The sequence below is a fragment of the Macaca mulatta genome, chromosome 8 (genome assembly GCF_049350105.2).
Source record: "Macaca mulatta isolate MMU2019108-1 chromosome 8, T2T-MMU8v2.0, whole genome shotgun sequence".
In the NCBI taxonomy this organism is placed as follows: Eukaryota; Metazoa; Chordata; class Mammalia; order Primates; family Cercopithecidae; genus Macaca; species Macaca mulatta.
Window position 1 is genome coordinate 11602533 of NC_133413.1, and position 12181 is coordinate 11614713.

A 12181-nucleotide genomic window follows, 5' to 3' on the forward strand; every position below is an offset into this window, starting at 1 on the left:
ATCTTTGCTAGTTTATAGCTTGATATGTGTAATTTAACCTTCTATGAAAGTAGAAGTCTCTCCCCAAATTACCCAGAGAAACAAAATACTCACTGGGACATATAACAATATATGAGCTATCTACAAAAACAAATTAACATAAATTATATTCTGAGGGACTCGATTCCTTGCCACTATTTTTGGATTTTATTAAAATAGAGAAAAAGTGGGGAAGCATGCAAAAATTTGATCTGCAAAATTATCACTCACAGAAAAGTAATTTTTTAAAAGCAAAATAGTTCATTATTTCTAAGGCGTACCATCCATCCTGATATTTGCCATAATATTTTCACTGTAGATAATTTTAAAAGAATTCATTCTTTAAATATCAGACATATAATTTTCCTCAATATATGTAATGCATCTTTAAAAATATTTTAGGTTTTTAGTTAACATTAAAAAATTAACTCTCATTAAAAAAAACCAACTTTATGGTATAGAGTGCATTGGTTTTCAAAGTCTAATCACTGCAAAACTTTACAATTACTAAAGCCATAACGGATTACATTTCAGTCTATCTTCAGCAAGAATACAAAGTAGGTAATGAAGCTGCCAGCTGTATATTTTATATATTACCTTGCATTTATGGCAACTGTATATTAATATAGAATATTCCTCTCTGTTTTAATCTATTTTCTTTCAATATTCCACAATTAAAACTTAGCCAATACAAATAATAATAAAAGAGCAGAACTGTATAGATGTAAAAAAATCATTAACAGCAATTTCTCAGCTTTAATGGAAAAAGTGTTGGTATCTAGCAAACAAATCTTCTTCTGCCAAATAAGAAATCAAAAACACAAATGTCTTAACAAAGATGGGTAAACAGGACACACATATTTCCAGTTTCCATTATCATACCCAGAAAAGAGCATATGCTGTAATTTTAATCACCGACAAAGCTGCAGTTTCATGTAACAAATAACTTGCAGTGTCTGACATTTAAGAGAAAAGGCTTACTTAAGATGCATGCTTCACCAGTTCTATGAATGTGTCACAACTGCCAATAACAGATATAGCAGCATTTCATTTACAGTGAAAAGATGCTAGTTAAAATAAAGCCATGTAGGTATACATGCTTATATATATATGCCACTTTCACAAAATTTTGTTGCAAGGCAATTAAAGAGGATTGTATTTAAAATAACTTACCTTTCGCCCATCACTTGCATGGCAATTCACATTTAGAGGAGTCAGTAAAGCCATTAGTTTTTCTTCATTACCACTCCTATAAAAAGGTAGTAAGTCAATTCCTATAAAATTACAAAGCTTCTTATGAATATTTATGCATAATTTTTTCACATGAGAGTAAAATATGGGTTTGCTTTGATTTCTTTTACATGGATCACAAGAAATCTCTTTTGCAATATTCAGTTCAATTACTACATTTCTAATTAATATCTGTTAATTACTCTATAGTGGTATATCTTAAATAATGTAGTTTTCTACATTTTTGTTTTATTTATCTACATTAAGTCATCTTCTTAATTACAAACAAACTTTATTCTGATAAATGGACTAAAACATTGGAGTTAAAAAATACATACAAAATGCTGTAAAGAGCTAATCAATTAAATTATAAACGACCAAGAACAACAACAAAAAAATAGATGAGGATTTTAACATTTACTTTTTGCTCTTCATTCAAGCTTTACTAGAAAAATCTTCAGAAGAAAATGAAGATATAGGTATTTAAATACTCCAAGAATATCATTGGAAAAGCTGGGCAACTAAGGTTTGCAGGTACCTTAAGAAATGTTCCAAATAAAATTAATCTTATAATCATCACCATATGAAAAGATTTTATTATATATACTAATCATGCAAAATAAAGTATATAAAGATTTAGTATCTGCATAATTGCATAAAATCCAAGCAAGACAATAACGTTATATTTTTTATAGTCCTCCACCTGCCCTCCTCCTTCTCTTCCTTAATGCATTATACACACTTAAAATGAATGGAATCACTTACCTAGCAGCTTCTAGGAGTTCGTCTTTCTTGTATTCACCTAGATGATTGCAAAATATCATGCTGTTAGCATTTGGCAGAAGACAGATTAAGAAATGCAGTAGGCAGCAAATAGAGAATTAAATAGAGAAGAACAGAAAAAGAGAGTCCACACCCCGCTGGGTGATGGAGCCGTGACGTTAGCCAGCTTGTGAAGGCAGCATCACCAGTGCCTTGGAGACGGGCAGCAAATTGACGCAGCTTCTTGTCCAATCCTCAGATGAAATAGCTTTCTTCAGACAACCAATGAATGCTAAATCTCGTGTCCAGAAACACATTCCCTCTGATAACAGCATGCCAGCTGAAGACAATGTCCCCTCCCCCCTTTTCTATTCAGGCTGTCACAGTATACTTGTGAAGCATAATACATTTTGAGACAAAAGCAAAAGAATGTGGCTCTTTAAAGGTACAAATTACTAGTCTTCTCAAAACTGAAGTTTTATTGGTAATGACACGGAAAGTTAAAAAAAAAACCATTAATTACTATTGTTGAGCTTTATAGCAGTAGAAAATGCAAATATCAGAACCATGTAGCCTTTGACTCGATAGGGAAGGTCTGTAGACCAGAAATACGTGAACTACGTACCAAATGCCATGAACCTCTTGGAGGCAGCGCTCCAAAAACCAAAACAGTGAATACATTTTGAAACGACAATAATATCCTAACATGCTGTAATCTTAACACTTCATATAAATTCAATACCAATTTGAACACATAATAAATCTTAAAAATATTTTTTAAAAGGAGGTTGGGGTCTTCAAGAATGAGCAGATATCTAACTACTGCGACATGGGTAATTTTTCCCCATTCTGTTTTATCACAATGGATTTTTAAAATATATCAAATGATGAAAATAGAAATATAATTAAAAATCATCCATAATAAATTTCTTAGGGTATTCAAGATCTAACAAATTTTTTTTGCAAGCTCAATTGAAGGACAAAGAATGTTAATAATACAGCGTTTGTTCCTTCAATAAATAAAAAGAACAGCCAGGACTATGATTCAGCTATAATACACTTACTTAGTTTGCTACATCACTAAAGAAATAATTATAAAAAGTATCTTAGCAAATAATTATATGAAAGCAAATACTAAGTGCACATAGAATAAAACGTCAGACTAAATGAAAATGTTATTCTATTACAAAATAAGATTAAGTAACTTTTTAAAAATCTTATGTGTAAGTACGGACTTCGCATTTTGTTTGTTTTGCTTAAGAATGCAGAATATTGATGCAAATATTACAAAGACACCTTAAGGCTACCAAGTATATACTTAAATGCTACAACCCATTATTAGCAAATATTCTTTAGCTTTAACTTTGTCTTGCCTCCTGGATTAAGACTAGGTTAAAATCTGAAACTATAACCAGGTATTTTCAAAGTAAAAAGTTGTTAAATACCTATTTTCTCTTAAAGGAACTTCGTATATCAATAAAGTTATAAGTTTAAGAATATAAGCTAGAATATATGATTTCATGGTCATAGAGTTGGTCTTTCTAATTTCCCATAAATTGTATTTCAGATTTTTTGGCCAACTGACAAAGTAAAGGTCATTTCATTATATCCTCCATCCAATTAAGTTCCTGCCTTCCCAAAGCCCAAGACCTACCTTTGTTAAACATTTTAGGTAGCAATATGGAAGTTAGAGAGTCAACTTAAAAAACTCCTTGTGAGGAAAATGGCATAACCCATGCCCCCAAATGTCTACAGAACCAGGATCAAAGTAAATCAAATTACACAATGTATCTATAAAACGTATTAATTTTGTCGAGTTGCATTTGTTCAGCAGGCCTGTATGCCGGGTTTTAAAGTGAAAGACACTGTCGTCTCTGACCTCAGGGAATATTATTCTATTAAAGGAGACAGACAGATTACAGTAGAGTATAAAGAAATCTGATGAAATGCTAGAGAGCTTACTAGCCAGTCTAAATGGGATTAATGATTGGAAGGGCAGTTGGGGGTCAAGGAAGTCTTCCTGGAAGAGGGGAAACTTGAGCAGTTTTGAAGGAAGGACAGGCAATCCTCAGGTGAAGCAGGGTCAGGGAGAAGGAAGCTACCACAGTGAAAGAAAGGAGAAGGGGAATGGTTGTAAGCAGCTCTGTGTACCTGAAGCAAAGGACACTCGCAGGCGAGTGGGTATGGACGAGACAGAGAAGAAATGGAAACATCATGAATGTCTCTCTGAGCTAAGAAGTTTGAACTTTACTTTGAAAGTAATGAGAAAATACTGCAATATTTTAACAAGGGGAGTGCAAAGTATACTTAAAATTCTGCAAGTTTTGTGATTACATAAAATACTTCCATAATGTGCTTCACTAAACTTTTGTTAGAGAGGAAGGTGGGCAAAAAAAGAAAAAAAAAAAAAAAGAAAGTAAAGAAGAGAAAAGAAAAAAAAAACAAGTAAATTTGGACAGTCTACATTTTAAAGTATATATACTTTATATACTGATATACAGTAAAACTGATATACAGTAAAAACACATTAAAACTGTGAACTTAAAAGTAGCTACTATTGAAATTTAAGTCATAGTGAAACATGACTCCAATAAGTGAGGTAATAAAACTGCAAAGTATTTGGGAACCTCAAATTTCAAATCAGTCTCCCTACATAAACTTCTCATCAAGCATAGTTTATTGATGTTTTCACCAAAAGGCACATTTTTGCAAAAATGTTATTCCTTCCTGGATGAGCTGATAATAAACCAAAGCTTTCAAAAGGAAATATATAAGTGCATGCAACAGAGTCAGACACGGGTATTACAAATGACTTTCTACTCTTCCTGCTGGAGATCCTAGTACTTTAATCAGCTTTTCTGCAATACATTCTAGCATCCACTATCTGGTGCCCGAGGACCACAATCCATAAACAGCTGAAGCGATTTTTCAAATGCTCGCTCGCAGGAACAGCTAACGTAATGAATTTAGAGCCCCTCACACTCTCTGATAACAAATCTGAGCTACTTACTTAACAGCCAAAGCACCAGTTCTGTTTCATTTTAGCTGAGAATCTGAAAATATTCTGGCTGAGACTATGGTGCTCTATGGAGCATTTATATTCTTTAATAACATCCAGATAAAGACTAGCAATAGATCAGCCAGAAAGGAAACTAGGCAATTATAGTCAAGATAATAGCAGCCAGGAACGAAGAAAATAGATGGTTTAAAACATTTTTTATTAGAATAAAAGTAAATGGAATTTTTAAAAGTAAGCCAAAAAGTTTACTTTCCAAAGTCTAAATTGTTTTTACTGGTAAAATAAGTAATGATATGAAAGAAGCAAAGAAACACACACACAGAAATATGAGGCTGATGTGTTAAGAGAGCTATGTTATTAAAATGAAGCCGAAAAATAAACTCCTCTTTTTATTTCTCTGGAGTAGTTAGAAATAGCTTCTCTTTCACTTAGTGTAAAGGCAAAATTACTTTTTGAGTAAAAATGAAGAAAACTTAATAAGAAGAAGTCATGATTACTGACTTATCTCAATTTTAACATTTTAACTGCTTTTGCCCCGTCAGAAACTGACAGGATGAAGGTAGACTTAGTTATATAAAAATAAGTCATTTGGTTTTGTTGAGATGGAATAGCATGGAAAGATTATGAACATGGAACCACAAATTCTTAAAGCAGCGAGAGGCTAAAAAAGAATTATGGGCCAGGCACAGTGGCAATCCCAACACACTGGGAGGCCAAGGTGGGTGGATCACCTGAGGTCAGGAGTTCGAGACCAGCCTGGTCAACATGGTGAAACCCCATCTCTACTAAAATTACAAAAAATTAGCTGGGCATGGTGGTGGATGCCTGTAAATCCAGCTACTTGGGAGGCTGAGGCAGGAGAATCTCTTGAACCCGAAATGCAGAGGTTGCAGTGAGCTGAGATCGCACCATTGCACTCCAGCCCGGGCAACGAGAGCGAAACTCCGTCGCCAAAAAAAAAAAAGAAAAAATTCTGACTTTTCTCTTTCAATCATTATGCATGGTATTCAAATCTATCAGTAACACTTTGCATTATATAAAAGTAGAAGAATATCATTTGAAAGTCACCCTTTCTCCGTGTCACCTCACCCCCAATTTCAGAACCACTCTCCTAAGGGATCATCTGAAACTGGTGCCCAGGAAGTTAAACAGATTGTCTTAGGTTTCACTAAGTATTATCCATTACCTGTCAGGCCCTGCACTAGGCTCAAATGTGAGCACAAACTAACAAATCTGACCTCTGGAAAAAGCCATGTAAGCAAAAGGAGAGAGTAACAAATAGTAATAACAATCAAACAACTTAAAAAACAATGACAATTATCAGCTTTAAATAGGTTAAACACATCAATGTAACAAGCCAATATAACAAGCTCATCTGTATAAATAAGAATTTACAGATGAGCTTGCAAGCAAAGGCTATTGGGCCAAGGGAATTTCAAGAATAAAGAAAATTCACTGGGGTCTATTCCAACGATCAATCCATTTTGCATTTCCCATAGCATACCTTAATTCCTGAACTTATCAGGCATCTCAAGGGAAGCAGTATGTAAAGCAGTATGTAAAGTCAAGAATCTCAATTATCAGATTAATGTAGGGACTCCTATGTTACAGAGTGCTAAGTAGTACCATGAATTGATAACTCTGATACAGATGTTTTCTCATCAAGGTACCAGCAAATTAACAGATGAATTGATTCCTGTAGCTAAACTGACAACCTATATGAAGAATAAAATATTAATTTAGGTGACATATTCCATCATGTTTTCACTAGTAGATTTGAAAATTAAAAACCAGCTATGTGGCTGTGGAAGGAACTGAGCTAAAGCACCAGGAAGTAATCTAATATCAAGAATTAGAGTTAGGTCTCCCTCTCAAAGCAATATTCAGACAGACTGATATTCTGCTAATATAAACATGGGCCCCAGACACAACTGTATTATTTTACTCCAGGATCTTTCAAAAATATATTCAGAACAACTGGGGGTAAATTACAAAGTTATCACAGCCTTCTTCGTACTTTTTAATTCTATCAAATCTTTCTACTCATTATGATACGGGCTTCAAAGTCCATACCACCAATTAAGTCTACAATCATGGCCAATCTAAACACTGAAAATCCATTCTAAACACAGTTGTTTGCGGTCCTTAAATTCTAAGTTTGAACAGAGTATTTTCCTGGCAGAGATCCTTTCCTTGTCTCCTAGAACCTTGACCTTTTAAACTAGCTAACATCAACTCTGCTTAGTACCAACATAATCTCTACATTGTCCAATATTTTAGCCACTCCCCTCGTCACTTACATTTAAATCCATTAAAATTATATAAAAATAAAAATTCTGTTCATCAGTCACACTAGCCATATTTCGGGTATTCGGTAGGCACAGGTAACCAGCTAGTACCTCCATACTGAACACTGCAGAGAGACCATTCGCCTGAAGAGCTGAAACTTTTATTGGACCATAAAACTCTGCACTGTTTTTAATGAGCTTATAAGAAGTTATCTTTTACCCTAATAACCATTTTCCATATTCTTTACTCTTAAAATTATCACTACCAAAACATAAGCTTTTTTTTTTTTTTCTTCTTACTGAACACCAAAAAACTACTTCATTACCACGAAACGTGAAAAAAAAAAATATGCCGGACTGAATAACAGATCTAGAATGAGTTCTAGCTCTGCCACTGGTTTATATGTGTGGCCTTGGGTAAATCACTTCATGCTTCAGGGAGCCTTCATTTTATTGTCATCTGGAAAATGAACAGGTTAAATGATTTCTAAAGTTTCAACTCTTCAATTTCCATCCTGTATTTGATTCTCAGTATTGGTAAGAAGTTTTTCAAAGATGATTTTAATGTTGCTTTAAACAGACTTAAAACAAAACAAAGTTATCTGAGAAAAAACACTCTACTAAACTGTTATAAAAAGTAGCACCTGAAAATTGTAGAGCAAGCAGTTAAATGATTCTACCCAACCTGTACTATCTACTTGGTTAACAATTCTAAACTTTTGGTAATGCTTTAACTAGAAGGTAATTTAAAACCAGCTCCTTCAAAAGAAAGTTACTTTTTCAATAATTCTAATCTTTATAGACTTGTTACAACATTTTTAAAAAGAAAAAAAGCTCACCAAGGCATGGAACTAGAGATAAACTAAGAAGTTATTAATTGAGAAGCCTTCCAATTCTTTAGGAAAATGGAAATGAACCCCCCAACCCCTGCATAGCGGCTGTGAAAAAAAATTCCAGGCCGGGCGCAGTGGTTCACGCCTATAATCCCAGCACTTTGGAGGCCAAGAAGGGTGGATCACGAGGTCAGGAGTTCAAGACCAGCCTGGCCAAGATGGTTGGTAAAACCTCATCTCTACTAAAAATACAAAAAAATTAGCTGGGCGTGGTGACACGCCCCTGTAATCCCAGTTATTCGGAAGGCTGAGACACAGAATTTCTTAAACCCGGGAGGCGGAGGTTGCAGTGAGCTGAGATCGCGCCACAGCGCTCCAGCGTGGGCAACAGAGCGAGACTCCTGCTCAAAAAAAAAAAAAAAAAAAAAAAAATCCAAAAGGTAAAAGTCCGCAAATACAACTCCATTATCCTATGTCATAAATTACGTCATAAAATTTATATTATTTTTATGTCATAAAAATTGTAATACATTAAATGTCAACACAAAAACCTCAACCAATGTCCTAAAACATTTCAAAAACACAATATAACACTCATATAATAAAAGTTTTGTAAAAGCTTTATGCAGGAGGCAGTAATATGACCTCTCTTAGTCCAAGTAACATCTAAGATACACATCCCACTTCCTGATACTTAGCAGGGTTTCCAATCATTTGTACTTGTTTCTGATGTGGTATCAATCGTAGCCATCAATATGTGTGTCAATAAATACATATAGGCCCCCAAAAAGATGGTATTATCAGATACATTCTTTAAATTGAACATTAAAAGTCAAAAGAGGTGTTCCTCTAGAAGCTGTTAACCAGTGAGACTTTCTGCAAAGTGTGCTGGTACTTTAAAAGAAAAAAACCTTTGTGACCACAGTACACATGAAAGAAGTTTTTGATATATTAAAAAGAAGACAAAAAGGGAGGAAAGGAAGATGGAAGGAGGGAGGGAACTCTCTCTAAGCAAGGCAGGTTATGACGCTATGTATTCGGTCTAGGAGCTCAGGACATCCACTATTACTTAAGTCATCAACTGTCTGTGTTAATGGCAGCCAGGGGCTGCGGGAAGTAGGATATTAGTTTGTTTTTTGTGTGTGGGTTTTGTTTTTTTTTTTTCCCTATCACACAGTGTCTGCTCCATAAAAAGTGATTTGGAAAAGTAAATTCCCTATTTGATCCAAAACAATTTGGCAGTAGTTTTTACATTTTGTTCAGTATCAGTGGTCCTTTTTCTATAGCCATCAATTCATACTCCCTTATTTGCAAATCTGAAACCCAAAAAGCTCTAAAAACTCAGATGGCAGCAAAACTTGACCCATTCAGGGTACACAGCTACACAACACAGCTGTCATATATTTCACTGCAAAACTATTACTGTTACAGAGTACAGCCCCAGTCTCCACGGGGGATGTTTTGTAATATATGGAAGATATACAGTAGCCCCCCCCTTATTCACAGGGGACACATTCCAAGGTCCCTCGTTATGTAAGTGGATGCCTAAAACTGAGGACAGTACCTAACCTATATGTTTTTTCCCATAATACATACCCATTATAAAGTTTAATTTATAAACTAGGCATAGTAAGAGATTAAGAATATCTCTAATTAAAAACAGGACAATCGTAACAATATGCCAATATCACTACTCTTGTGCTTCTGGGTCATTATGAGGTAAAATAAGGATTACTTGCAAACAAGTGCTGCAATAGCAGGATGTTGATCTGATCACTGAGTGGCTACTAAATGCCTAACGGGCAGGGAGTGTAGACAGCATGGATCCATGGACAAAGGCAGGGTTCATGCCTTGGGGAGAATAGAGCAGGTCTCTGTGAGATTTCATCACTATACTCAGAGCAGCACGCCATTTAAAACTTATAAATTGTTTATTTCTGGAATTTTCCACTTAATATTTTGAGAGGCAGTTGACCACAGGTCACTGAAACCTTGAAAAGTGAAACTGCAGATAAGGGGTGACCACTACTAAATTGTGTCTTTTCTTATTTATTTTTTGAAGTATAATTTACATAGTTAAATTCACCTTTTGAGATGGTTCTGTGGGTTTTGAAAAACTTATACAGCTGTTGTGACCACTACACTTCAAGACAGGAAACATTTCTATCACACCAAAAAGTTTTGTCACGGTCCTCTGAAATCAATCGCCTACTCCAATCCCCCTCCATGGTAACCACAGATATGATTTCTGTCTGTACAGTTTTATTTTACGGAATGTCATGTATATGGAATCATAGAATACGTAAACTTTTGATTCTACCATCTTTTACTTAGTATAAATGCTTTTCAGGTTCGTCCATGTTGTTGGACATGTCAGTACTTTGATCCTTGTTATTGCTAAGTTATATTCCATGATATGGATGTATCTCAATTTGTCTATCCGATTACCAGCTGCCAGACATTTGGGTTGTTTCCAAACGACTTTGGGTGATTATGAATAAAGCTACTGGAAACATTCACAGAGAGTATTCTGTATGGACAAATAACTTCTTTTTTCTTGGGTAAATATCCAGCAGTGGGGTTGCTGGGTTATATCGTAAGTATATGTTTAACTTTGTTAAGAAATAGCCAAACCATGTCTTTTTTGTAATCTGAAAAATTCTCATGTCACCTGTAGAAAAGAATAAGAAAACAAGAAAAAGTTAACTACTGAGAACTACGATGGCACTGCCACAACTTCACCACTGCAGATACCAACGTTACCTCATATAGGGGCAATTCATCTGACCTGAACTAATTTGCGCATCTTTTAATTCTTTGCTTCTCATTTGTTATATTATCTGCATTTAAAAAAACAACAGTATTTTCTATCTTAGGTTCAGGGTAATAGGCATCCATATATATTTAGAAATGATGGTAAATATTTCTTATGGGCAAATTCTACAATAAAGTTCTGGATAACACATAAACTAAAACCTAACCCTGGAAAAACTATCACCATCAGTGTCTTACATCATAGCAAGGCTATGTATCCATGAAGTCTGATGTTTATCACAGGTTAATCTAAGCAGCTTTCTAAAAAGCAAGAGGAACAAGAAAGTTCTGAGTTGTCACCTACTGCAAGCTAACACCACCAACTGAAAATTATATATATCTAAAATCTACCCTCTAAGAAGTGGTAACTAGGCAGACACGTTTATACCAGCACACCCAAAAGAGGAGGAATGACTCAAATTTCATTAATATAACATTGTTTTAGCAAGCAATGCTGATACCCTATTTTACTAGGTATTTAAAATAAGAAGGAACTACACAATAAAGCTGACATTAGGGATGGGATTAAACATATTCAGATAAGAAAATTAATATAAACAGTTGATATGTGGCTTCATGCCCTCTATATAAGGCAAATGTTTCCCAATAATTTTAAGATGATCTAAAATTGATCATCTCCACCTTCCATTTCTCCTGCTACTTCAAATAAAAATATTCTCCTGACTTACATTTAGACAGACTTGAAACAACTTCCTAATGGAAAATACCACAAACTAACTTTTGAGAAAACTACCAACATGCCTTCATTTCCTCGACTTATAAAGTGTCCTCCATATTTTTCTGAAATCATAATAAACATTTTCATACATCTCCTTTTCAACTGAACAAAATGTGGAAAAGAGATCAAGGTAAAATGAAGCAAGTTAAAACCAAAAGCAATCATGGTATCACAATAGCCCACAGTATTAACTTTATAGTAAGAGATGGTTAATTATATTTAGTAAGTGAACGTTCAACTGCACTGAATCTCTTTTTTTGAAGCTAATATTATGCTTAGGAAGAAAGCAAACTGGTTTTCTAGACATTATATCTCAATAGCCCTTTTTATAGTCTTTTAGATATAATATTTAGCAAAATTGCTTTTCTTGGAGAATATTTTCTTTAAAATGTCTGAAACTCTTCCTAACCAAATTGCACACCCTCAAGGTCTGTCTTGAAACTGGCTATATAAGAAGCAAAGACTATTAAATTTTAGC

The 12181-nt window shown here is 34.4% G+C and overlaps 1 protein-coding gene across 2 annotated transcripts in view; it reads right to left on the bottom strand.

Annotated features, from left to right (window-relative positions):
* TNKS (tankyrase) overlaps positions 1–12181 on the bottom strand; it is a 227584-nt gene that overhangs the window by 103944 nt on the left and 111459 nt on the right. Inside the window, 2 exon segments of one of the 2 annotated variants that reach the window (NM_001261281.1) lie at positions 1192–1267; positions 2014–2050. In NM_001261281.1, the coding sequence (NP_001248210.1) occupies positions 1192–1267; positions 2014–2050 (113 nt within the window). 2 annotated transcript variants of the gene reach the window in all.